At 47.9% G+C, this 27,757-nt stretch overlaps 1 protein-coding gene across 4 annotated transcripts in view; it reads left to right on the top strand.

Moving 5' to 3' along the window:
- apbb2a (amyloid beta (A4) precursor protein-binding, family B, member 2a) overlaps nucleotides 1–27,757 on the top strand; it is a 35,452-nt gene that overhangs the window by 2,132 nt on the left and 5,563 nt on the right. For 3 of the 4 annotated variants that reach the window (XM_076033044.1, XM_076033043.1, XM_076033045.1), the window contains exons 2-9: nucleotides 1,115–2,403; nucleotides 3,258–3,469; nucleotides 4,321–4,467; nucleotides 4,955–5,040; nucleotides 5,421–5,481; nucleotides 6,882–7,028; nucleotides 7,172–7,299; nucleotides 26,113–26,227. In XM_076033044.1, coding sequence (XP_075889159.1) covers nucleotides 1,146–2,403; nucleotides 3,258–3,469; nucleotides 4,321–4,467; nucleotides 4,955–5,040; nucleotides 5,421–5,481; nucleotides 6,882–7,028; nucleotides 7,172–7,299; nucleotides 26,113–26,227 — 2,154 coding nt within the window. In that variant the 5' untranslated portion in view covers nucleotides 1,115–1,145. The remainder of the gene's footprint in view (nucleotides 1–1,114; nucleotides 2,404–3,257; nucleotides 3,470–4,320; nucleotides 4,468–4,954; nucleotides 5,041–5,420; nucleotides 5,482–6,881; nucleotides 7,029–7,171; nucleotides 7,300–26,112; nucleotides 26,228–27,757) is intronic. The other variant, XM_076033046.1, reaches the window with a different exon arrangement.

The following is a 27,757-nucleotide window of genomic DNA, read 5'->3' as shown; positions in this document are numbered from 1 at the left end:
AACAAGTCAGGAGCAGAAACGACAGTGACGCAACTCAGACATGTGCTATATCTTAAGGCCACGATGATTCCCTGCCCTTGTCTTTGTTGCCGTCCATCTGTCTGCTTTCCACTCAGAGATAAAAGAGACACAGTGAGCTAGTTAGCAGGAGCTGGCTGCTACTTCTCCTCCCCACAGATTGGTTTTGTGCTCAGCCACGTCTTTGAATGTCAGTGCTGGCTGAGTACACAGAGAACCTGACTCATTTCCAGTATCAGACAATCAAGCTTCCCGACTTTGAAGCGGGGTTTGGTGACGCCCTGAGTGTAGAGTCTGCATACGGCAGCAAATAAGGCGCATCGCGAGTGAGCTTTATCAAAGCCGAGTCGTGAGAACAGAGAAAAGAGCAGAAAGCGGGATGTTTTTTTCAGTGCAGCGCGTTAAATTTAAAACTGAGGCGTTGCTGGCTGTGGGTACGTCTCCACTTGATGATGTCATGCCTTTTGTTAAAATCAGAGACAAGGATGTAAAATGGAGCTGAACTGAACTGTGTTATATTTTGTCAAGTTATAGGGCAGGTTTAGGGACCAAACAAGATATCAATAATCTGGAAAAGAGTGAAAAATGAGAAAACATTTTTTAGAATTTTTTTAGAATTTTTTGTCTTTATTCATATTTGAATGATTGTAGCTTAGTGTGACCTAATTTCTTTTCTCCTACTTATGTAAATGTGGTTGTTGCTGTTCAGATTTTTATACCATGATTTGGATGGAAATTGCATTGTCACTGAAAAATAACAAGCACAACGCTAATCCATTAAACAAAACCTGTGGTAAATCCACATACAGCTTAAATGTAATTCAAAGGAGCAGAATAAGCTGTGTTGATTCTTTTTTTTTTTTTTTTTTTCTTAATGCTGCTATATCCAGTGTAGATTAACTAACAAGTGATGTGAAACAACACCCCGACCAACAGGGAATTGAATTCAAAATTCAAATTTTATTGAATAGATTAATTTACAAATAAGAATTTACCTGCCTGTGATCATACAGGCAGGTTATGTGGTATGGTTGAACAATTACAATAAATCAGACGGGATGTGTTACAGTTGATTGTGCGTCTCTTTTCTCACCAGCTCTATCACACCAGTGTCCTTCCAAGCAGTCATGACGTCTGTCCAAACCCCGCCCCTGTCCCGATCTGGCTCCTCCCCCTCCAACGTGGGCTTGTCAAATCGCAACGGGGCCAGTGCGACTCCGCCCACCTCCCTGAGCCTCCGCTCGTCCTACAACCAGCTGCTCGGCCGAGATGTCATCAAGACGTCAATGGAAACGGGAAGTTCGGCCACCTTGCCGAAGAGCCGCAAGCGTTACTCGATGGGCAGCATGCGCAGCGCCATGGGGATGTGCGACAACTTGACGGCATCTTCCAAAAATCAACCCGTGACCAGAGGGAGGGGTCTCCCCACCAAGTCCTCCTCCAGCTCTGCCCTCTACTCCTCCACCTCCTCCACCTCCTTGTTCAACACCACCAACCCCAAAGTGGCCAAGAACGGGGCAAACATGCAGAGAAGAGCCGAGAGCCAGCAGCTGGAGCTGAGCCGGGCCCACACAGAGAGCAAGATCCACAACGACCTCATCAACAACCCCAGTTCAGACTGGGCCGAATTCGAAAAGGACAACTCGCAGCAGCAGCCGTTCAGGAGAAGGACCAAGAGCTTCCTGGGCTACCATGAGAAGACCTGGGATCTGGACATCAGTTTGGGGAACAAAGAGGCCCTGAAGGAGAAGAAGCAGCAGTCGTCCCCCGAGAAGGAGCAGGCCAGCCCCGTCAAGGAGAGGGAGACCCAGAAAGAGGAGAAGCTCAGCAGCAAGCAGGCCAGCTTGGAGGAGAAGGAGGCGGAGCCAGCGGAGACAGAGGAGGAGAAAGGAGAGGAGGAGGTGGAGGATGACCCGGCACGACATTCACGGCCGGCCCTGCTGCCGGTGGTGATGGAGGCCCCTCTGTCCTCCACCTCCTCCTCCTCCACCAACAGCCCCGAGTGGCTCCCTGACAACCAGAACCAGGCTCCAGCCCCCGTCAGAGAGGAGCTGTGCACCCCGGTCCAGGCCAGTCCACGCAGTCCCGCCAAACCCCCCCGGAGCTCCCAGCCCCGGGTGATCAAAGTGGAGCTCCACCCCAACAACGAGAACCAGTTCCTGCAGCAGTATCCACCCTCTCCCAAACAGGCCCGGGCCGCGGAGAGGAACACGCCCACCAGGAACACGGCGCCGGCTCCTCTGACGGACCAAGAGCCTGAGACCGGGCTTCCCCGAGTGGGCCTGAGGATGGAGATGACTCCCGACACACCGTCAGAGGACGAGGACTCCAGCTGGACCACCCTGTCGCAGGAGACGCCCTCCCCTCAGAGTCCACGGGAGACAGGTTGGTCTCGCCGTCCATGCCATCTCGCAGTGGAGCAAATTCGCAAATCCGTGTCCGCCTTTAATCACGTCTTCATTACACCCCTCCCCCCTCTCACTCTCCCTCCGCCCGCCTCCCACACAGTGTCTGAGCTGGAAAAATACCAAGTGCCTCTCGTTTAACAAGCGAGTCAGTCCAGTAATACGGCTTCAACCTTTAGGGTCCCCCCGAGCCCGACCACATGGTGCAGGGTGATTAGGACGGACAGACCCATTCGACACTGCAGATGAAGTAGTGCTCTGACGGAATGTGAAGAGAAAATAAGACACTGCTTCTTAGAAGGAGGAGAGGTGTCAGACAGGAGGAGTCCCACGCACGATCCGACTGGATTGTCAGTTTTACAGCATCACTACCAATGGCCAAGATGATAGTTCTTCTGGGGGAAAGTTGTAATTCTTTGAGCAGTCAAGCGGAGCCCATCATCCGTTTGCACTTGGCTCGCTTTCACAGCAAGGCAATAGAGAGAAAATAATGCCGCGAGTTGCTTGAGAGAACCGAGTGATACGATTTGTGGAAGCGCCGGTTTTGTATTTTAATGTCAAAGCATTTTGTTTTTCCCCATCTCAAGAAATGAGAGAAGAAAAAAGGTGGCGGGCAAATGAAAAAACATAAACATGCACACAAGTACATCATTTCTTTGTCTTTGTGGATACCATAATGTTTTTCAAAAGAGCTACCATTAAAGATATGAAATTTACCCAGTCCATCTTACCATGCCGCATGCATTCTCACAGTGTCCTCATGGGTGTCAGCGAGCACGTATTTGTGTTTGTTTGTTGTTCACTCTTGTGTCCTTGTGTATCTCCGTCACTCAGTAGCAGATGTCTGGAATGACGGGGACCTGCCGCCGGGCTGGAGGGAGATCTCCGACTCCTCGGAGGTCTACTTCTGGCACATTCCCACCGGCACCACGCAGTACCACCGACCTGTTGCAGCCACTAACCAACACAGCCCACCCAGCGCCGATCCAGACGGAGAGCACGACCCCTGCCCTGAAGTGATAGATTGTCTGAAGCCGCCCAACGAGGTGAGAAAGGCAATTTCATCCAAAGTGTTACTCTGCTTACATGCCAAAAATGCAAGTAAGAATTCTAATAATGTAAGAAAAATGCTTTTATTTTCCTTCGTCGCTCATTTGAGGATAAGTGTTTGGTGCATCTGTTCATCTGCTTTCTTTCAGGAAACTTTAAAAAGTGAATATTTAAACCATGTTTTTTAAGAATTTACTTTTTCCTCCAGTAACACTGGAATTGTGCAGAAGCTTTAATGTCTGTGCAAAGCATGCACAGTTTTTTTTTTAATCATAATCTTACTGAAAATTCATTCCGCACTTAATTAGCTGGCAGCGCCTTGCAGCCACTCATTGGTGTGTGAATGTGTGTGTGCATGGGTGAATGAGAGGCCATTGTAAAGCGCTTTTTTGGGGTATTGTGAAGGTGCTGGAAAGCGCTATGTAAGTGCAGTCCATTTACCATTTACCATCTGCACACAATTAAAATTACAATGCAGAATTTTTGCATCAGTTCATTTTTCATGGAATTTCTCCTTTAAAAAATAAACCACAGTGAGGGATCAGTTATATTATATTTCATAAATTCAACCACTTAGAAATAGGCAGTGGTTAAAAATTGTTTACAACATAGTGAGTACACCTTGAAATTCGTGTTCTATTCAAGCATTCATTCAGCTTCAAGAAGGTGTTTTTTTTATTTCTCAAAAACATCTCAAGAATCTCGAGGTTCTTTTTTGTTTTTTTGGTTGTTTTTTTTTTACCCGGAGGCACGAGAGGAGCATTCAGTCCCTTGAGACATAAGGAAGCTGTCACAGACGAACGGTGTGGCCTCTCTGTCTGTCTGTCTGTCTGACTCCTCCTCACAGCGGCCCAGCAGTCTGATATCTGACAGCTCAGTGGAGCCTGTGCCCTCGCCTTCCGAGTCGTCCCCGCCCTCCTCCTCAGCCTCCATCCTCTCCAATGACATCATCTCTGCTGCACCAAATCTCAACCTCACCCCCTCCGCTGCCAAGGTGCGTTACTGGGAAGTCCACTTTTCTTAAGCCACCCGCCTTTCCATTTTATTCAGGCTTTTGTAATGCAAGTGAGCTTTTTGATATCCCAGCCTGAGCCAATCCCACAGTTCTGCTGTCGCCAGCCACTAATAAAAGACAAATCTGTGGCATTCTGCATTCGTTATCACAGTAAATATGTAGTTCTCCATCAGCTTCTACCCATCTGATAAGTGATTTACAAAGATGGCTTAAAAAGACAGTGGTGTTATCAGTATGACACTGCCGTTAGTGATGCATTCATAAAAGGGAAATGTGCGCACTAATCCTCGTCTCTGTTCAACTAAGATCAGTATCTCTTGACTTTTGTGTTAAGATGAATATTCTCCCTCCCAGACATTGCAAAGAGAAAAAAAATCTAACTATAGGATATAATCCGTATTCAGCCTGTCGACTTCTTATCATTATTCTTCCATTTTCAACCATTCACACGTCTGCTCTGCTCCAGGAGCTGAAGGACTACCCAGTCTACCCAGATCCCAGTCTGAAGGCATTTGAAGGAGCCACTCTCCGCTATGCTTCTCTTAAACTCAAGTACACACACGCACACACACACACACACCCAGACACTTTGTATTTGCTTTAAAAGAATCTCACAACATTAACAGTCATGATCCGAAGCACCGTCATTTGCTGCTGTATTGCAAATGTATTTTTAGTTAAATAAATAAATTAGTTAAATACTGGTTTGTGTCTCTTAAATTTTTATCTTTCGGACAGCACGTACAAATGTAACAGTTTTAATCTGTAGCTGTTAAAACTGATTATGTTCAAGAATAATTCATGGTTGAGGCTGTTTTCACAAAGGATGGTAGTAAATTGAGATAACAGCATAGTTTTTTGTTTGTTTGTTTGTTTTTTTTTAAAGAAAAACACTGTTCCTTCATGACAACTGTCTGTATGCTTCCCTACAGCGCTCCAGCCCAGCTGGAGACGGTGGACCTTAACAGTGGCTTCTCTGATCCAGAGGCAATGGTGAGATCATATTAATGCACACATTCATCAAAAGCAACTTTAGCAAAGCTATAATATAGACTCTCATGGGCAGAGAAACTGGAGAACTGGAGGTATTATTGTGTCAAAAATGTAAACAGTTGTTATCAGTACTAATGTGGCTGGCAAGATCTGAGCAGTAATACTGATGGTTCTTTGTGTCACAGGAAACGTTCTGCAATTGTGCAGCAGAACGAGATAATGACGTGCTAATTGGTTAAAAGCTCAGTCTGTCAACATTAGCCCCGCACCTGCTCCTAGCTAGCGTCCCACCCTCTTTAAAGCCCTCTCACTCCTTCTGCCTCTCTTTGCTTGCTGCAGTGCCACCCAGTGGTGACAGTGTGAACTGAGGAATGTTGTGAATTTTATTCACACCTAAATAAGGTTTTGCAGGGAGAATGGTCTGTGAATTAAAATGCTTGTGCTGCCCAGATCGATATCCAACTGCGAAGAGCTGATCTGGGGTGGTCACATGGTTTCGAGAAAGACACTCCAACTCAGTTTGACTTGAGTTTAAAGTACAGCGCCTTGCGGCATGCATTATTAACAGATGTTTCATCATATTAGTGCTTCATAAATTCAAAATACCATCTTCGTTCCTCGTATACTCAATGTGCTTGGTTGTCTTTTAAGTGCATGTCGTACAAATGTATTCCGAGCAGATTTTTCCAATTCTGCCCGAGAAAAAATTACGGGTATGAGTCTTAAAATCTTTAATGCAGAAAGAAGCTCTTAGACACTAATATGGTCAGAGAGAGGGTGTCTGTCTGTGTGTGGATGTGGGTGTGTGTGTGTGTGTGTGTGTGTGTGTGTGTGTGTGTGTGTGTGTGTGTGTGTGTGTGTTTCAGGCTCCATCCTGAGGTTTTCTTCTGCAGAGAAGAGACGAGCCTCTGTGTTGTCATAAAAAGACAGAGAGTCAGGGGAAAAAGAGAGGGGATGGCAACCGCTGCCGCCCTGAGCCATATTGCACATGCGCGCACGTGCACACACACACATTCACACACACACTGAGTCTTCCATATTTCATGTGTTCCTTTTCCCGTCAAACCTGTCTCAGCTATTTTTCTTATGGCTAGCTTATTTTCGGAGCAGAAGCTCTCGCAGGGCTCTACTGTAAGTTTGTGAGCAGAATCCACACTGTATCCATCTATCTGTTAAAGGTGTGTATTAATCACTAACTTGCGTTAATGGTCAGAATAGGTAAGGTTGTGGAACGTAAAATTATATTATCAATTATTTATTATTAATCAGAGATTCAGACCAAACAAAATACTGCCCCTAACAAACACTAGCTGGAACTAAACACTAAAATGTCGTACAATATATTGACATCAATTACCATTGTAATTTAAGTTTCCTTTTTTTTTTGTTCCTCCTGCCAGTCGTTCCCAGTGCGCTCTCTTGGCTGGATGGAGATGGCGGAACAGGACCTGTGTGAGGGGAGGAGCAGTGTGGCCGTCCACCACTGCATCAGGCAGTTGTCCTACTGCAGGAGGGACATACGAGACTCAGCCGGCGTGTGGGGAGAGGTCAGTCCAATGACGATCACACATACAGAAAACATAGACGCTCTCTCAACGTTCGAGGAGACAAAAGTTAGGGCTTATCAGGAAGTCGTAAACCGGTCAGGTTCTGAGCTGCGGCTCATCCGTGTTTGATGTGGCTCTTTTAGGGTAAGGGGATGCTCTTAGTGCTCCAGGATCGCATGTTGACCCTGGTCGACCCGGACGATCGCAGCCTGCTCCACTCTCAGCCAATCAGCAGCATCCGTGTGTGGGGAGTCGGCCGAGACCACGACAGGTAGGCCGAGCTCGACCTCGACGGCTTTTCAACTTGCTGCGTTTCTTTACGTGACGTCGATTGACGTTGAATTTCAATAAGCTGCGGCACGTAGAGAAGATTCGGTCATGAATAAATTAGACCCCTGTTTGCATAAGTGGTTGTAAACAGAGTGTAAAATGAATGCAATATTTGCGCTGTTAACAGATGCTACAGGAGTTTCATCCAATCAGAGAGTCGGAATCAGACTCATTAATTTTCGCTGCATATCTGCGCATCGGGGGGAAGAGGCCGCGCGCGCCTCTCGTGCTGATTGCTCCATGTTTCCTTCAGGGGGCCGCGAGTTATTTAGCAACCGTGTTCCTGGGCTGCACAGCTGCTCCTATCCGCACATATGGCGGCACGCGTGCCGATGCAAAGCGCAGACTCCCCGCTGTGCCGGAGCCTCGTTTTGCATATTTGAATTCACCAGCAGCCGTGCAACACATGAGCTGCGTTTGATCAAGGGCGCCCTCACACCAACGCAGAGGTCCCGTGGAAGCATTTTCCATTAAAAAACTCTCTAACAGCCAGGAGATTCCCCCACGGAGACGCGTGACACGGGTGGCGGAGGGTTTTTTTTTGGTTTTTTTGCTGGAATCTGTCCCCAACGTGTCCTGACATAATCGGCTGTTGCGGAATCGGGTGGAGACGGATGGTTTAAAATAGCACGATGGGGAGAATAAAAAGGTTTCTTCTCACTTGGGCGCCGGTGTTACCCTCTGTTCCCGCCTCTTCGCTGAGTCTTTGAAGGTTCCTTTCGAGTGTTGTCATGATTGCGAGGAGGCTGTGGGATGATGCTGCGGCCCACCCTCACTGTTTTTCTGCCTTTATTCATTCCCTCAGCGGCAGCACTACCTTCACTCTCAGGTGTGTTTGCGTGCATGCACGCTTTTTTTTTTTTTTTTATATATATATATATATGAAAAGTATCTATGGAGATAAAGTGATCTCCCCATCCTCCAAAGGTCTCAGAGGATGGACAAGAAACTTTTAGAGGCCGACTTTCTCAGCGGTAATGGAAAAAGCGTGTGAGTGGAAACAAGAGGGGGAGGGCTCAGGCTGGTCTGCCCTTTTATTTCCCCCCCATCCTCCCCAGTCTCTCTCTTCCTTCTTCTTTCTCTCTACATTGGAACTATTTCTCCTCCTCCTCCTCTGCTCCCAACAGCACTTTGTGTGTGTGTGTGTGTGTGTGTGTGTGTGTGTGTGTGTTGGCGGCTGTGAAACGAACTACTGTGACTTGCCTTTTCTTACCGCTAGAGGGCAGCACAATCAAAGGCTGTGGCACTTTGCTTCATGAGATGCTGCCTCAATTATTCAGCCCGCAATTACAGTCATGTGAGTGGGGAAAGTTGCTTTGGTTGGTTCCACATTTGTTGAAATATCTTAAAGAAGAAAAAATATAAATTGTTCAGAGAGGACGCCGAACACGTTTGTGCGTTTGTGGAGAACCAGTTCCTGTCAGTGCTGATCTGGTAGAGCACCGACTGCAAGGTGCAAAGGGATGATTGCTTTTACGCACACATTATTTGAAAAGTAGGGCAAGCAAAACAAGTAAGTGAGGGGCTTTTCTCATTACGGTTGGAAACCTTCACTAATGTGATTTTTTTTTTTTTTGCATCTTATGGGATCTATCAAGACCATTCATATTTTCTCCCTCCTTGAATGTCCTCGTTCCGTTTTTTGTTGTTTTTTTTACTGCAGTTTGACAAACCCAGAGGCTTTCTGCTGACCCTCTTTAATAATCGTATGAAGGGGAAAAAGAGGAGGAGGATAAAAATACTGAGAGGACAGTTGAGGATGTGACGGTTTCAAGTGAACAAGCAGGCAGAATGAAGGGACGAGGTGAGGGAGTGCATGTGCAGAGGGCATTTCAGAGCGGAGCTCCCTTCCTTTGCTCCAACACTCGTCTCCTTCTCTCATCCAGCCATCCATTCATCCATCCATCCATCCAGCCAGCCAGCCGTCTTGGGGATACTGCCAGTCTGGTTCTGAATGTTCTCTCTGCCTCCATCAGCCTAATTCAATATGAATAACCCCCACCAGCCCAGCCCACCCCTGCCCCAAAGATGGGGTGGCTGGTGGGCGGGGCTCGGCTCCCCGATGAAGTCATGGAGCTATAAACGGAGCACTCAGCAAGTCCGACTGCGCGCACGCTGGTGTGCGCCGCGCGTGTGTGTACATGCATACGCGTGTTTTGCGTGCACCTCTGTGGCCCTGCACGCCGGGCTTTAATCGGTGAAGTCATAGCTCTAAATCCAGAGGGGTGTGCGTGTGCGTGTGCGTGTGCGTGTGCGTGTGTGTGTGTGTGTGTGTGTGTGTGATGGTAAGTGAGTGGGTGTGTCAGTGCCTCTCCACCCCAGTCCCACACACATCTCCATTTTTTCCTTTTCTGTCTGCACCGCTCTGCTGCTATTCTTTGTCTCCGTCTCCCCTCTTTGCCTCCCTCTTCGTGTCACAGGCTGCTCGGCTTTGCTCCGTCAGTCTGCTTTGCTTTGCTTTGGCTCTCTCCTGCCTCGCTTTGTCTGTCCCGCCACGGCACTTCAAGTGGGTGTTTCCCCCTGCCAGAGGAGGTGGGAGGAGAGGGAAGGGAAGCAGACACCCAGTAGCACCGGCCGACTGGGAGAGAACGGGAGGGGAAAAGATTAAAAACTGGAAGTGCTTTTGAGAAAGAGAGAGAGAGAGAAAGAGAGGGAGGAGGAGGAGGGAGGGGGGTAAACAGAGCGACGGAGAGCCAGTGAGGGTGGTGGTGGGAGTGCAGGCTAAACCTCCCTCCACTCCACACCCCCATCCCACCCCCCCTTCAGCAGGACTTTCGCCTCAGACTCTTCAGATTGGCCGACCAGAGAGGAAGACAGGGAGGTGAGAGGAGGCACAGCAGAGAGAGGGGAGAGGAAGAGGAAGAAGAGGAGGAGGAGGAGGAGAGTGGGAGGGGGGAACACTGAGGAGAGAGATTGGGGGAAACGGGAGCCTCAGAGGATTTATTTTTTTTGGGGGGGAAAAAAAGAAAGGAAGGAGAGGGAGAAGGAGGAGGAACAGGAGACGGGAGGAGGTTTCACCCGCGGGTGCCGCAGCAGCAGAGGGGCTGTAGCAATGTCACCGTGGCGGAGGAGCTAACGAGGGGAGGGGAGTAGTCGTCCGTGAAGGGGTCCAGCATGCCTGCCAGTGTGAGTACCACCACCTCCCATCACTCACCGCTCCTCTCGTCCGTCCCTCTCATCCACCGTCTCCACCGCAGACCCACTTTCATCCTCTCTCTCTCTCTCTCTTTCATCCCTTCCTTTCACTCATTAACTTCTCGGCCACCCGGCGGTTGTGTTTGTCATCATGCTGCTGCTGCCGCTGCCGCTGCGCGCTCTATCTGCGACCGGGTGTCGAGATGTCTCGGGGCAGGAGCGACAGCGCTCGCGGCGGGGATGGGGGGTTGGAGGGGAGATGGGGGAGAAGAATCTCACCAGGACAGTGGGATGTGAAGAAGGGGAGGGAGAAGAAGTAAGCAAAGTAGGGATTGAGGGGGGAGAATAAACAGGATTAGACGACAGGGATGCGGTGCAGGGATTTTCTTTTTCTTTTTTTTTTTTTTTTTTCAAAGTGTGTGTCGCTGCTGTTTGGAGCCGCTTGATATGGGACTTGGTGTGTGCGCGTGTGTGCGCGTGTGTGTGTGTGTGTGTGTGTGTGTGTGTGTGTGTGTGTGTGTGTGTGTGTGCGCGCGCGCGCGCGCAGCTCTCAATAGAGTCAAAACATATGGGCTCGTACGGCTGACATGTTGATTTCATTTCTGCATCATTATCACGTTTAAGCGGGTTCCAAGGTGACGTAACGAGCGCACCCTTCTCTCACGCTCTTCTTCTTCCTCCCCTCCCGCTGCCTGCCCCCTCCTCCCGCTCCCTCTTTTCTCCCCCTTCCTCCCCTGGAGCATCCAGGAGAGAAAAAGTAGATTAGAGAGGAGCAGGAGGGAAGGGAGGAAGAGGGATGAGCGGAGGGGCGCAGATCTTGAAGTGATTTGCGGCGCCGGTGCTGCGCTTGCCGCTTGTTTTCTCCGTCCTTGGCGTGTGTGACGCCTATTAGCGCTCAGACAACACTGTTACGGAGGCGCGTGCGTGTGCACGTGCACGGCCGAGATCTTCCTCCCGTCCCCTGCTGCGCGCACCGCCGATGCACCCTGTTAAAGGGAACACACGGCGGAGGATCCCATGTTTCATTCATGCCGCTTAATGAGGCACCGTGGGGCGCCGCTTATTCCTTAACTCCCACGGTCCTTTGCTCCGCGTCCTCCCCGCCGCCGACCTCTCCGACATGTGCGGCGCGTGAAGGGAGGGACAAGGAGGGAAGCGAAGGGAAAGCACACGGGAGACGCGGAGGCACGCGAGCGCTCGGCCGGCATGAATATTTGAGGGCGGAACGCGGCTCGAGCCGTCGCCTCCGCTTAAAGGCCCCAGCGGTGTGCGCTCTAGCGGCGTCTAATGGCGGAGAAGCGGCATTGCAAGGAATGTTAATGTTGGAAGCCCTGTTAAGAATCCCTCACGACTCGCTTGGTCTCTTGTGATGTCAGGGGTCAGATCACTCAACGCAGAGCGGCTCCACATTCTGGGAGCAAGAAGGTCGCCTCTCTACAGGTGGACTCTTTATTGACAAGATCAGTGCTGATTATTAGCAAATTTAAAACAAAAGTCTTTCATTGTTACTCGTTCTGTGCAACTTTAAATCTTTTAAATTTAATTTATTGCCAACAGAATCCCTTAAATGTTAAACATTGGTCCTTTAAATTGAAACATCTTTTCACACAGACTGATTATACACAGAACGACACAGATTTGTTTTTCTGATTGAGATTCAGACTTACTACCTTTTTATAAATTAAGATTTACTACTTAACTGGTCCCAGAAGGGCAATTTGTTTTACAGTCAACCCCTCGATAGCAACAAAAACATATTAAAAGTAAAAGTGATTTAAAAAAAAAAAAAAAAAAAAAAAAAAAGTACAACAGTTCACATCCAGAATTGAGTATCGTCACATCAACAGCAAGCACAACCAGTGGCAGCACATCAGGGCGGGATGCAAAATAATTTCCAGTTTATTCTGCCATTGTGCATTTTGCAGCTTTTTTTCATTTTTAGCAGCTTTTTGTAGCTCAGCTGCAACAAGTGCAAATTTTGATTGTGCGTCGCATGTCGCAACACCGTTCTACAAATGGACCCACTCTTTATCTGATATAAATGCTGAATTATTTGAAAATGAAAACACAAGATTTGTCTATTTATAGTGACTGTAAAATGACTGAGCGCCTCCACATGCTGTGAGCGCCGGCTCCTCCCATCCTTCCCCCCCCCCCGATGGAGTCGCGACTCATGACCCGGTGTCACTTTCCCTGTAGCCTTAATTAACATGCGAGACCCCAGCGGCCGCACCGCAGGGACTCCTCCTCCTCTTCCTCCTCCTCCTCTTCCTCCTCCCCCTCCACCCACCTCCTCTGCCGCCCCTGTCGTCGCACCTCGGCCCACTCGATAGGAGCCGTGCAGAGATTGATGGCTGCTCCGCCCACCACCCGGGCTCCAATTTGTGCCCCATAACGACCCCTCTCTCTCTCTCTCTCTCTCTCTCTCTTCCTCTTTCTCCCTCTCTCCCTCTGTGCCTGCAAGTCATCGCTCCTCCACGTCAGCTCCTTCAATCTTCCAACAATCCATCACTCCCACTTCTCTCAACACACACAAACATACCTCGCGCACACACGCGAGCAGACAAGCACGCCGACCCGACCCTCGCGTCCGGGGCACGTTCGCCCAGCCTCTTCGAAAAAAAACCCACCGAGGGTCATTATGGTCGGAGCCATGTGCCACTCCCTCTCCAGCACACACACGCACACACACACACACACACACACACACACACACACACACAGGCCCGTGTCTCTTTCACATATAAAAAAATAAAACCCCGAGCCAGCTCTCTTGGGCTTCCACCCTGACTTGCATTAGCATGTTGGACACACCTGCTGTAATCCCTGTCGTCCTGACAGATTAGTCCTCGTCTTCCACCTATAGATCCCCTCTGCCGGCCCCATAAGACAATAAATCATCCCCCGATAAAACCCCCCTGGCTGCGGCGTCAACGTGTTGCTGATGCCGGCCCGATCCTGCAGCGATACGCCGCCGCCGCCGCCGCCGCCACCACAGCCGGCTTCACTCTCTTCACCGTCCGGGTTCATCCAGTCACACCACAGCGGGCGCAGGCCCGGATTTGATGACACATGTAAACATGTTTCCTGGTGTGGGCTCTCTGCGGACCGGCCGCCCGCGATGATGTTGGCAGCGAAAAAGAAAAAAAAATCAATGCAGCCCTATTAGGTGTCAAATGAATGTACCTTTAGTTATTTGTGCGATCAATAGCACGGTGTGTTTTTTTATTTTGACAGAGTGCAGACATTCGGCACCTCTCAACCGCCGTTATGATTCCACAGACGAGATCCGATTGAGGACTTGGGGGGGCCGGTCGAGGCCAAGAGTGGCGTTAATTCAAACCGGATAGAGCCGCTCATGCGGTAACATGCAGGAGTTTGTTCGAAACGATTTACGGGGCGTGTTGGATGAGGCGATCCGATTAATCCGAGTCATTTGTTTGAGCATCGATCGGAGGTCAGGGTGAAACGACTTAAGCCTGAGTATTTCATTAAAGAGACAGATAAACGCCCAAAGCCATGAGGATCACGTGACTTCCCCCCCCTCCTCCCCTTGATCGGAGGTTCATCTCAGTGTAAAGGCGTAAGAAGGAATCCCTGGTTTCTGATCTCACACATGAGCAGAACAACATTCTGCACAACTGTAGGATCATTGATGGACAAATATGGCCTCCTTCTTAAAATTGGATCGACCCTTTATATAATTCCACAATATTAGCAAATAATAATGCAGCAGTTATTTTTTTGTGACTTCAGGTCAAGTATCATCTGACTGCATTTCATTTCATGGCAATAAATCCGTCTAAAAGTTTAACGCTGGGGCCTTAATTTGAAAACTCAAACTGTTTGTACAATAAATGATACTGCATTCTAAATGTTTCAGAACTTTTTATGCAACAACTGAAACTGGCTATCTTGTGTCAGAAGACAGTCGAGACGGATTTATTATTTATAGACTTATTCCTAATTATTGCAAACTTCCAGAAGTGAGAAGCAGAATTTTGATCAACATTTTCAAATACATGAAATGTGTTTCTCAAAGAATTTAGCTGGAAAACATGGCTGTTGCCTTTTTTTTTTCCAATCACCAAAAATCAAGAGTTGGATGAATTTCTGATCAAATTAGATGTTGGCTTGTCAATGAGCTGACAGCTGGACAGGAAACTGCCGTTTGTGTTGTTTTGTTTGTTTTTCGTATAATTAGTCTGAACCGGCCCCTTTTTATATAACGAAGCAGATGCACCACGAGCGGAATGAGAGCGGCGCGTCTAATTACCGAGCGCCGCGTAATGATTTATGGCACATTCAGCTAATTAGGTTACGTGCATACAGTACGATCCAGAGTTGCTCTGCTGCTGCTGCTGCTGCTGCTGCTCGGAGCCGAGCTCGACGCCACCGTCGCGGCCCCGCCCTCCCCCCACCTCCTCCTCAACTACCCTCCCACACACACACACACACACACACACGCTTTTCATCTCCCTCCCTCACTCGGAGACTTGAATGGAGGCGTCTTGCTGGAGTGACATCTTGCTGAAGCTTTGTGTCCCAGTCGGGAATGTTGGCATTTGCGTAAAAAAAAAAAGGAAGAAGAAGAAGAAGAAGCAGCAGCAGCAGAAGAAGAAGAAGAAGAAGAAGAGATGAAGCTGCAACCAGCAAGCGTGCACACGCCGCCACACGAGCAGCCACACACGCAGTCACGCAAGAGGGGTGTGATGTATAAATGATCAAGAGCGCCGGGAGCAGCGGGACGTTACAGTTCTCTCCCACAATCCCTCACTCCTCCCGCGTCCTCTGTTCTCTCCATCTCTCTCTCCCGCCCGCCCGCCCGCCCGCGCACGCTCTTAAATATATAATGAAATGTGATGACTGTTGACACTCGGGTGCTGTTTGTGCCTCCGCGGCCGGGTGCCCCTCCCCTTTCTGGTTCGCTGCCGCTCGCTCGCTCGCTCGCTTGCTTTGCGTGGAACTGGGTCAGGAGGCTCCGCCAACGTTTACCGATGCCGCTTGTGTGTTTTGTCGCAAATCACCGTTTTTACCGACCCGACCCCCCCCCCCCCGAACGCCACTCCCACCCCTGCTACCCATGAGCCTCTCTTCTCAAATCACACTGGCAGCCGTTAGTGTGTGTGGCACGTGAGCTCATTAATGGATCATTTTGGGGGGGGGGTTCCATCAATCCCCTCAGGGTGATATTGGCGCTCGCTCGTGATTTTTTTTTTTTTTTTTTTTTTTGCGAGGTGGTGCAGGCAGACCCTCCTTCACCTCCTTTACCTCCTCCTCTCTGCCCTGCGGCCCTGGCTGCTCGTTTTCCTCGCTCATCTTGGAGCCGTAAACAAGTTTATGGCACAGAGAAGTAATTACGCGCAGACATTCTGCATTAGGCCTAATGGCCATGGGCCATGACTAATTCAGCGGGTCGCACGGGGGCTTTTGGTCCCGCTGAGGCTGTAGTCACTCGCAAGGATGCAACCTTGCCGCCGTGGTCGGTTCCGCTGGCATCCCTGTCCGCGGAGACCCAGTGAGCTGGGAGTCACACTTGGTGACACTTATCTTGTTGGTCGTCGTGCTGTTTGATGTTGAGAAATGTGGTGTTACGGTCGAAGGAAACGATCGAGGAGAGTGTTATCTGTGTATGAGTCGCCGAGCAAGGAAGCAAACGAGCAACAAACAAGCCAGACGAGTTCAGAGGCTCCACAGAATCTTAAAAGATTGGTTCTGTGCTGTGTATATTGAAGGTTTCACATTATGCAAAATTCACCTTATCAGCGTTTCCAAGCGGCTACCGCTTTCTCCTGACTTTTACTGAACTCAGTAAACTGAGAAAAGTCCGTCATTTCTTTGTTTTTCCTCCGCTTTCCAGAAAGTCTTCAACATGCCCTTTGTGATGTCACCAAAGGCTCTCTCTCCCTCTCTGTCTCTGACTTTGTCTTGTTTCTGTCCCCTCCTAACATTCAAATAGTACAACAAAGCTGATCAGTTTTAATAATATCAATAACTGAAACCTGTGTGGAAGCCTGTAAACAGAGGGCTAAGTGTGCTGCTGTACTCATTTGATCTTTAACGTGGCAGTATGAATTAAAAAAAAAAAGAAAAACGTCATTTCTTCTTATCTGTAGCCTGACGTTCCTTCCTCATTCAGATGAGTTCGACATTCAGTCGCCCGGTCGGCTGCAGAGTCGGCAGCATGTATTTTCCTCCCTAGCATAAATGAATCTGACGCCGCTCCCTGTTAGCAGACTTCTTTATATTTAACGTTGTCGTCGCGCGGAAATAGTTCAGTTTGCCTCTGCTATTTCAAATGGTTTCGGGTTGACGTCTAAACGTGAATGGCACATTCCTCGAAGTAGCTCAAACGCCAAGTTAGCTCCTTTCACGAGCCGCTCGCTGGTGAGTCGATGGCGGCCTATTTCTGTGCAGCGATACAGAGAGGAAACGGCTCAGAGCCAACTCTGATTTCCAAAAGAACTGGGTCACGATGACTTTTGGAAGGAAGTACTGCTTTTTTTTTTCAGCTGTTGTTTTTTTTTTTCCCCCACTTTGAATTGTACAACTGAAGAGAAGATACTTGTGTTGTTTTGTATATGAGGCAGAAATATCTTCAGAGCCCGAAGCGAAACAGCCTGGGTCGATCACAGGTTTGCTCAAAGCCCGTTCGTTGTCTCCGAAAACCAATTATTGTCAGGATAGTAGTTTGATTCTGTCACTTTCAACCGTTCTGCCATCACTCTGCCAGCGGCAGAAGAAGCTGTAGCTGCCTGAGCATGTGATGTAGAGCTCTGTGTGGAAAAACTTGGGGAACGTGAGGAGAAATAGGGGGAAATACAAAGTGTCATTTTGCTTTTGGGAGAAAAGAAAACTTAGTTTTTAGAACACTCGTCATGTTCTCGATCGCTTTTGCGAGACATTCATTCAAATACTAGCAGATCAGGCATCATCAGGTGGACGCAGCAGCATTAGCACGCAGCGCTGTAAAAACAAATCCAATATCCAGAGTCTCAGAGTTTATGTCTTTGTGCACCTATAATTTGTGTTTTATTGGAAATGTTATTGACTTTTTTTTTTACATTTCATTTACATCTACATTAAACCGCAGCTCACCAGTCATAAACAATACCCCCACCCCTCTCATTACCCCCTCCCAACTAAATAATCCATTTTATAAAATACACAGGGGCAACGTTTATCGTTGGGGGACAAATTAAAACATTTAATTATCCCAACACGAGGCCTGCAGATTACGAGGATCAATCAACTGGATGAAATCTCTCACTCTCAGAAAACACACACACTCGCGCACACACACACACACACACACACACGCAACACATTCATAATCCTTTACAGTTACATTTTTTAATTTCAGCGAGAGCTCTCGGATGGATGTTTTTTTTTCTGGATTTAATACTTTCATTTCATTTTTATTTTCATAGCCGTCACGGCAGCAGTGTGTTTATTTTGCTTTGTGCTCCCAATACTATTAACCGGGGAGTGCTTGGCGTTTGGATGATTTCACACTACATCAGGTACAAAAAAGGCAGAAGAAATAAGAGCCACAAGCATTTCCAACACACTGTATCACATCGAGGTGCTGCTCCTCTTCATCACGTACCGGCTGTTTCTCTCACTCGTCACTCCCGGGCATTAAATCAGACACTGAAACTGTCCGAGGCCAAAGGTTGCAACCCCATTTGCAGTCGCAGTCACTAATTGCAATCAATACGTTTGTAGCACGAGTACCCCCCCACCCCCCCACACACACCGTGCCTGCCTCCTCTCTGTTTTCTGCTGACGGGAGCCTCAGCAGAACTTCCACTCTCAGACGCCTCCAATCAGCATTTAGCCGCGCGCGATTAGCATCTGTGGGCGCATTAGCATAGCGGCCGCCAGCGCCCAGACACTCGCCGAGGCTGTTTGATAACCCGAGTCTGTGTGAAGTGGCGCGGCGTTTTGTGTGTTTTTGCGTGTGCTAGCGGCAGATGGTTTGCAGAGGACGCTGGTCTCTGCCGAGCGGGAAGGCACGGCGGCGATGGCCGCGGGAGCAGTTACGTCTCTGATGTTTTCACTGGCTGTGGAAAGGCTTATTTTACCGCAAGGACACCTTGCGTTTACTTTAACTGCTCTGTCTTTCCACAGGAAGATGCAGAGTCAAGTTGTACTCAGTGAAACGGAGCGTTCTGCTGCCGTTCGACTGGGATTTTCACAACATCCCAACCACACCGAGGGTTTCACAGAGAATGGGCCCCAAAAAATAAAAAAGTAAAACCTGTGAGCATTAGCTGTGTGGAGCAAAATGCCTTGTTGATGTCAGGGGTCGGAGGTCGTGGGCAGACTGGTTGGAGACCAGAGAAAGGCAACGGCCACCCACACAACCGCTGGTTACAACAAAGGTCAGCTGAACATTAAATATAGACGCACACTTTGTCCTCAAACACTTTATCAAGGATTGTATTGTTATTACCAAAGTATACCTAATAAAATGGCCTCAGGTTTTACTTTTGTTGCTTACCATTGTTATCAAAGCTTTTATATCAAATACTCTTCCCCAAACCCCAACAGAACTCTTAATAGTAAGAATATTAGTGGGAATTGGAGATAATTTCACAATTCGAGATAAAATAAGCTATGCTTCATTGTCTGTCCCAAAAGGTGACAGGAATTCTTCTTTTGCCAGGGCCCACAAACACATTCATACAATTCCCATCAAGACACATTGACATTAAGAACAAATTTAAAAAAAAATAAAAATCAATATCACCTAAAATAGTCCCAATGTGAAACCAGTGCTACTTCAGCCACAGCTCAGCTCTCCACACTGGAAGGCTGGCGACTCCACTACTCCAGCCTCATTTCAAAGCAATCCTGGCGCTGTTGGAAAAGATTGTTGCCTGGAGCTAAGAGAAGCTTGTGAGACAGGACTCTGACCCTCACGTGCAACTGCAGCAGCCGCTTTTACTCCTGAAATAAACTGGAAAGGGGAGACGAGCCCAGCGTGGCAACCGCGGAGTAACTGGGTGGAAATGCTGCTGCTGCTTCTGCTGCTGGTCTCGTTGGTCTCGTTAGCGGAATGCGCTTACCAGCCACAAACGTCACAATTGCACCACTTTTGACTCCAGTTTGCATGTCGGAAAACCCCCCCCCCAAAAAAAAAAAACGGGGAGCGTGTTTTGTATGCAGCACGTGCTGCTCTGAGCTCAAGTCGTTGCTAAGTGTGCAACTGATGCCGCACTCTCACAGTTTCTGAGAGACTTTCTCAGGCAGTTCGACTTGTACTGTCTGCGCCCCTGACCTGGTTTAATCCCCGAGCCGTGCGCGTCCTCTGCAGCCGCCTCCCCGAATGGCGGCAGGATCAAAGGCATCGCTAGTAGTGAGTCAGGCCTCCTTTATTTAGCCCGGGAGATAAATGGGGCACGGTGAGGAGGGAAAAGAATGGGTGCGTGGTAGGAGTACCGTTTCGTAACTCCAGTCTCATGGCTCCTTTTTTTCCGCTTCCCCTCTGCTCTGGCACGGCTCCCCTCCGCCAGCCAGCCAGCCCCTGGTGAGATTCATAGCTCGTTCATCTTCCTCACCACCAAACTCCCACCACCACGTTTTTGGCTTCTCGCCCTCATCACTCCCTATTCTGCTCCCTATTTTTGTTTTGTTTTTTTTGTTGTCTTTTTTCCTCTCTGCTCACTTCCGTGCCAAAATATCCATCTACATCTCCGAGGTCTCCGTGTCATCCGTCTTCCGATGTCGGTTGATGGAACACACTGTATGTCAGCTGTTCCATTAACCCAAGCAGGTCATGGACGCGTCTTCCTCAGAGAGCCGACATCGTCTTTTCCTGTCCTGTCCTGTCCTGTCCTACAATATGCAGAATTGCAGTGTCAGTTTTCTGAAGCAGGGTGTTTGTTTTTTGGTGTTTGTTGAGTGCGTTTGTGGTCACATGACCACCAGGTGCGTAGAGCAGGGGTGGATGCCAATGAAAAAGTAGATGTTAAACTGGAATCTGTCTGTCTGTGTTGCCAAAGTAACTCAATCAGTCAAATGGGACATATTAAACTCAAGTAAAGCACACAGAATGAATCAGAATTAGCCAGAATAATAACAACAACAACAACACAATAACAATCATGATACAGACAGTGCCAACAGTGCAGAACAGAGTGGTGCTGTTGGAATATGTTTGCACTGCAGCAAACCCTTCCGGAAAGTCTGATTTTCTTTTTCTTTGGCTTCCAGCCAGTCGTCGATGAATTTTGAAGGTTCTTTGTTGATATCACATATTGTTCCCGTTGTTAGCTTGCCCAAAGTTGGTGCAACACTTGACATCACACCTTTTTCATGTGCAAAACTCTCCTAGGCTACAGGCATAAAACCTGTATCTTTACGTGTATTTTTCATCCTTTTTGACAAGCATGATTTTTTTTTTTACATGATGGGTCTTTAAATGTTTGTCATGCCACCGTGACTGGCTCAGCCTGCATGATCAGTTCAATTTAGCTAATATGATATAGAGACAGGATCTAATTTTCAATCATTAAGGCTTGTAATCAACAGGCGCAGTCTGAATTTTAATTGGATGCACCAGCAGCCGCCCAGAGCTCAGTAATAGGCGCTGCGGCACAGCGCTGGCTACTGCGACGCAGGAACGCTTACAGCTCAAAGCCCAGGTATTATATATAAAATATAAACCTGTTATCCCTCACTAAATCATATTTCAGGAAAGCTCAGTCGTTGCTGCGAAAGTAAATGTGGCCGTAAAGTAAAATTACGGGTCTCATTTACATTCTCTGGAACTTCCTGGTTCCCTGCCAAACTGGGCGGGCGGGAGAAGCACCAGTAAGTATGACAAGATTACGCGCATTGTTGTTGAACTTCAGTTGTTGAGTAAGAAGATGAAAAACAAGTTGTTCTCAAGAATTGCCTGAGCGCAAATTTAAACACACTAAGAAATAATTTGAGGAATTTGGATAGCATTGAATGACATGTTATTCAGTGTAGCATTTGTCACGTAAACAACATTTCAATAACAGCAGACAAAAGTAAGTGTACACAATTGAGCTATAAATAAATTCATGACTGGAGAGGAAGGCATGAATTTTTGAGCAGCGCGTGCACAGACATTTACATGCGAGAGAGCCAAAGCTTTTAAGCCGCGTGCGCACTGCACGAGGAGATTTTTCACACACAAACACGCAAACGCACACACGTTCCTATGAAACACAAACGTAAACAAACACGTGACGCGCTCACACGTCCTCGTGGACCAGCGTTGAGTTGTACAGACTGCGTTACTAAGGAGACTGTCAAAGAATCAAAGGCACTCAGTATTTATTTGGAGCCGTCCCTGTCTTTTGTTTCTCCGTTCAGGCTGCGCGTCCTCTGTAGCGTTTCTGATAGGAGACGGCGTGTCACCGCCGACATGGAGGAGAGCGCCTGTGATGAGCCGCGCCGTCAACATGAATCACTCCCTGCTTCTTCTTCTTCTTCTTCTTCTTTTTGCAGCTTTTAGGGAATAAAGGAGAGCGTGCGTGGCAGAGCGCGTTTGTGGGTCAGAGCCGCCGAGCTTTGGAACACATACACTACAGTGATGGATGGATGTGATGAAGGATGGATGAGGGGAAAGTTAGAGAAGAGCTTGAGCAACATACTCATCTCCGTCTTTGTGAGGACTCCCACTGACTTTCCGCTTTCCACTTGTTTTCCGTCCTTCGCAGATTTCACTTCTTCGTGATCAAAGCAGGACTTTGAGGCTGTCAAACCAAGGGGTTGTTGCAAAGTCCTAAGGTCACGGCGGAGATGTCGGGGAATTGTCTAGCCTTTTTTTTCTTTGTTTTGTTTTTGTGTTTCTGGGGGAGGGGTTTGTGCAGAGAGTGACCTGCTGGTGCCGCGGCTAGCACCGTCCCGTCTTTGACTTTGTGTGTCCTCCCTGTGCCTCTGATGGTTCTCTCCCAGTTCTGAAGGTTCCTGCAACTGTCTTGAATATATTATATCAGCTGCTCTACATTTGGTCTAACTGTGAGTGCAAATGACTGTTTGTCTCTATGTGGCCCTGTGTTACAATGGTAAAATATCCAGCGTGTAAGCACCCATTTGGCCCAGAGACAGGTAGGGGGGATGGATGGATGGATGGATGGATGGATGATGGATGGATGGATAGATAAAGGGATGGATGTGTGGATTGATGTATGGGTGGGTGGGTTGATTTTGTAACTAAATTAACTGGGTGACCACAAGCCTTAACCAGGACAATCTGATCATGACATTGACCTCACCTCAATTCAAAAGTCTTGAGGTCTGGCCAAAATGACAAATGTCTTCAATCTGTTGGTTCAAAAAAAAAAAAAAAAAACTATTCCATTCCTCACAATCCCATATTTCCAGCAACACACACACACACACACACACACACACCTCCAACAGGAAGGACCAGTGACTGTGATGAAGGGGAAGTGTGTGCGCAGTCTGTATTAACTCTGCTCTTGTTTTGTTCTCTCGCTTTGTCTCCCCGTCCACCGCTCCTCCATTCCCGCCCTCCCCCTTCCACTTCTGCCATAAACAAATTCTTTGATTCTTTTTTTTTTTTTTGAATTCCATTTTCTTCCCTTTCAACCATTCGTTTCCACCACGTTTCCCCAAAACACTTTCCTTTCATCCTCCTCTTTCTGCTTCCCGGGACCCAGAGAAAGGTAAATTGCTCTCTGTGATGTCTTCAACTGTGATTTGCTTCCCCGATGTTTCCAGTCGTTTGCCGCGTGTCGACTCGAGGCACCCGCCGCCGCCGCCGTCGCCGCCGTCGACCGTTCTCCCCGCACGCACAATCGCTTTTCGACGCTTCGCCGGTCACCCCGGCGGCTCTGCGCCGCCCGCAGTCGTTGTTGATCTTCGCGCGGGGTGCGGCTTTGCATGTCCAAACGGCCGCTGTGAAGTCATCAGCGGGCCGGGCCGGGCCGGCCCGCGGGCTATTTGATGTCGGTTGAAGTTGCGCGGCTTTTACGCCGTTCCTGATCCTCCTGAGAGGGAACAGAAGTCATTAAAGAGCCATTTGTTGGAGGCGAGGCGAGGCCACTCATGCCGCCTTTGGGTGACACACACCCCTCTCCTCTCTGCCGTCCCCGAGCAAACTGCGGCGGCGGCACGCGCACACATCCACACGTTCCACGGCACTTTCATGTCCGACCGCGGCCGAGGAGGCGCAATTATCGACCCGCAGTGTGTGAGCGCACAGCTGTGGAGAGGAGACAGTCGAGATAATGGACTCATAAACACCAAGAGCCCCCTGTGATCACTGCCAGCACTGTCTGCCCTGCCATGTCTTTGTGTGTCTCTACAGGGGTTTTTGGGTGTGTGTGTGTGTGTGTGTATTGTGTGCGCGTCACTGCTGTTGGCTTTCACTTTGTGCGATCGCACCATCAGCGCTTGAGTCTCTGCAGCTCGTCTCCATCACCTGTCCAAACAAAGTGTGTCCTCAACTTTGTGCTCTTTCGTTGAAGGGATAGTTTGCTCAGAATTGAATTCACCCATTCACTGCTCACCCCAGTGTCAGTGGATGCTCTGGTGAAATGCCCAAACCCACAACAACCATTCCAGCCGTTTAGAATTCCACACATGGACGACGAGTGTGACGTGTCTCCAAACTGGTTGTGCATCCACTTTTTCTTGAAACAACGCCGCCAAAGTCTGTAGCGCCTGTTGCCTTCTGGCCAGGAGCTGCGTTATGGAAGTTTGTTTACAGACTTGTAAGAGTTAAACACACGCGGTTCATAATTCATAGTGCAGTGGATGTTTTGGCAGAAGAAAAATTGTTAAATGTTGCTGCTTTGAGACAAACTTGACTGCAGCACTCGACATAAATAAAACAGAGGTATGTTTTTTGTAAGTGATTTGTATTGGAGTCCACAGTACAAGGCAACCACTGGGCATCATTCTTCTTCAATAATGCACTCAGAGCCTTTATCGACAGTGGAGTGAGTAGATGAAACTGTAATTTAAGAGTGAAATGTCCCTTTAATATCCACTTCCATTCATGTGTCTGTGTCGTTCCTCTTTTATGTCATTCCCCCCCTGTATTACAGCACTATTGTCACGCACTAGCAAACAACCAGAGCAGATGCTTCCTCCACACAGCTGCTCTGCTCTATATCTATGTCAGCGCAGGAGTGAGAAGGAAAAAAAAAAACAACACTGCGGCTAAGAATGTTGCATGGTAACAGACAATTAAGTTATGCGTAGAGCAAATAAACTTTAAACAGGATTGCGAGCAATCACGCCAATGAAGCGGCAACGCTGATGGCAGCCTGCGAGGGACACGGGGAGGGAGGGATTTACTTCACAGTGGAGGAGTGAGCTAATTAGACTGGAGCCCAAAAATGAAACAATCTGGAGGGAGAAATACGAATCCATAATGATGCAAAAGGAGGAAATACTCATTTTATGTTGTCCGACTGCGAAATTGAGCATGACGATTCCTGCACTCTACCAGCTCTGCGCAACAGATGCGGCAATGAGGTTGGAAAGTGGTGTTAAAGGGTGCGAGACAAGGTCAAAAACACTCTCAAAGATTTCACATTGAATCCCTTTTCGGGGAGCAGCCATGGATTGTCAGTGTTCAAAAAGAATCTTTCGGAAAGCTGCATACTCTGCTCTGAAAAGTGAAACGAGCAGCAAAAACAAAAAGAGTTGAATTTTTCTCTTCCCTGAGGAGTTCATGAAAAGCATAGAGATGAATATGATTGTGCGAAAACGTTGGTAAAGTGAATTTTGCTCCATTTGGGAGTTTTCAAGCGAGGCAGCGTTTGAGATCAAACTGGAGAATCCAGCACAAATTGAATATAATTTCATGTTTTACAATTTAGAGCTTCCTTCTTGTATAATTTTATTACTCCCATCTTCAGGCGGTTGTTCTTATTGCTGCTGCTGCTGGAACACCACCAGTCAATCAATAGGCTTTTCAGATGAGTCTGGACTGATGGAAGTGTTCAGCCCTTAGGCAGTAATATTCATCTGACGGCTGGAGAGTCTCTCCTATAGACGATATAAGACGTGAAGAATGATAAAAGAACGGGAAACTCGCTCCTAGTAGATCAGCGGCCGGTGGGTTGAATGAGAAAGACAGAGGGTCGATTTATTGTCAGGGGTTTCATTTGAAAGTCCCTGATGTGCTTCTCTTTGCCATCACAAAAACACTGAACTGTATTCGATTGCACTTTGACTCACCTTCATTCAAATTCTGCCCCTTTTCCGCCCCTTCAACAAAGGGGTTTTTTGAAACATTACATAGAGATTATTAAAAAAAAAAAAAAATTCAATATTGCATACTTTCCCTCGTTCTCATTCTGATTTCTTTGCTGTTGTTCTGTTTGCTCCCCCACACATATCATCTTTAAAGTTGAATATGGCTGCTGGGAAATGCGTTGAGAGATTTGCATGAGTCATCCACCAGCTGAAGAGGCGCTATGACTGACTCGTGCGTGTGTGTGAGTGTGTGCGTGTGTAACGGGACCTCGGAGATGCTTTCTTATTGCCCCCATAATGACCAGGCTGCTTGCTGTGTCAGAGTGACTTGTGTTTGCTGCCTCCTCTCTGCCACCAGAACCCGCCTGCGCTAACCATCCTCCCTCCTCTGTCTGTCTTCCAGGGACTTTGCCTACGTGGCGAGAGACAAAAACACGCGGGTCTTAAAGTGCCACGTGTTCCGATGTGATACTCCCGCCGCAGCCATCGCCACCAGTCTTCACGAAATCTGCTCCAAAGTGGGTGTCATTATCGCCGCCCGTGCATGAATGAGCTAATCTGCTGCTGTGGGACGAGCTATCGAGTTGCAGTTTGACAAGCTACCGAGGAGAAAGGCGGAGAAAAGTTTTGACTTTGCTGACGGAGGAGTTTGGGGATTCCATAAGAGCTGTACCTGCATCTTATGAATAAGGCACCTGAGAGCAGAAGGTACAGCAGTCTAACAAGACTGTTTTTATCCACGGAGGAAAGTCATAGTGTGCCTTTTACTCTTGTCAGAATAGACCATATACCTGCCTCGACGCCTGGAATAAATCCGACTCTAACACCAAATCTAACATAAACTGGTTTTAATCAATCATTTTGCAATTTAATTATTATTATTTATGAATCTGTCTGTGTAGGCAAGCTGTCATTCTGCGTCAGGATTTACACTTACCCCTTAACCCTGCAGAAACATGATAAATCTCTTCAAAACAGAAATCAAAAATGGATGCTTGCTTATGCCCCAAACGCTGCTCATCCATCTCGATGGATCTGACAGAAGTTGTTAGGAGTTGCTGTCAAAATATATATGTGCGTTTTTCAATGAAAAATAGCAAAGCTTTACTTCTGATGCACCAAGACTTTACGATCGAGGTAAACATCCCCTGCTGCTGCTGCTGCTGCTAAAAAAACGAAAAAGCTAGTGTGTGTTTGCTCCTTCTCATCAGTTGACTATAATCGATTACTTGGATATGCACTTAACACTATGACAAGGAATTAATTAAACATGATCAAAATCAGCACACTTACAGTATTTCTGGAAAATACAGATACAGAGTAACAGTCTGTTTCCTTCTTTTCTTCGACGTGTGCCTCTACAACCTACACACGCATAACACGCAGCTATTTATCCTTGCACCAGCCGTGAATGACCTTGTGGCTGATAATATCTACCTGGAGCTACAGTTTATGTTCCATCCAAAGCCGTGCTGGCCCAGTGTGGACGATTGTTTGCTTTGTTTGGTTCTTCTTATCACCGGACCAGAATTGAAGCAGAGCTGTGCGACTCTAAGGTAGAGGCAGTTTTTATCTTCACTGCAGGGGAGGAACTTGGTGACCCCAGCATTGCAGCTGTGCAGAGCAGCTAATGGGGCTTTGTGTGTGTGTGAGAGAGAGAGAGCGAGAGAGAGAGCGAGAGAGAGAGGAAAGTGAGGGAATGTGCCCATGCATTACTCACATGTTCCCCTGTGAGCACACTTGCAGACTCACCATATACGCTGATTAATGACACTTACAATTAATCAAGCAAGCAGCAGAGCGGACATCGAGCCAAGAGCCGAGGCCGTACAGACACTTTGAGTCGAGTGTCCACGCTGTAGCAGGAAAGGGACGAAAAATACAGATCTAAGTCACTAATTCGCAGATCATTGAATGGAGAAAATAACTGATTTTTAGGAGCTGCGGTTGAGAAAACACTAAATGCCTTCAAACAGGTACCCAAAGTCCGAACTTCGTGATGCATAGACCTTAGCTCCCGTCTCGGAGATGGTAGGATGACATGATGC

The sequence above is a fragment of the Nelusetta ayraudi genome, unplaced genomic scaffold, assembly GCF_046127955.1.
Source record: "Nelusetta ayraudi isolate G7.1 ecotype Tasmania unplaced genomic scaffold, CSIRO-AGI_Nayr_v1 ptg000039l, whole genome shotgun sequence".
Lineage (NCBI taxonomy): Eukaryota > Metazoa > Chordata > Actinopteri > Tetraodontiformes > Monacanthidae > Nelusetta > Nelusetta ayraudi.
This window is presented reverse-complemented; position numbering and strand designations above follow the sequence as displayed.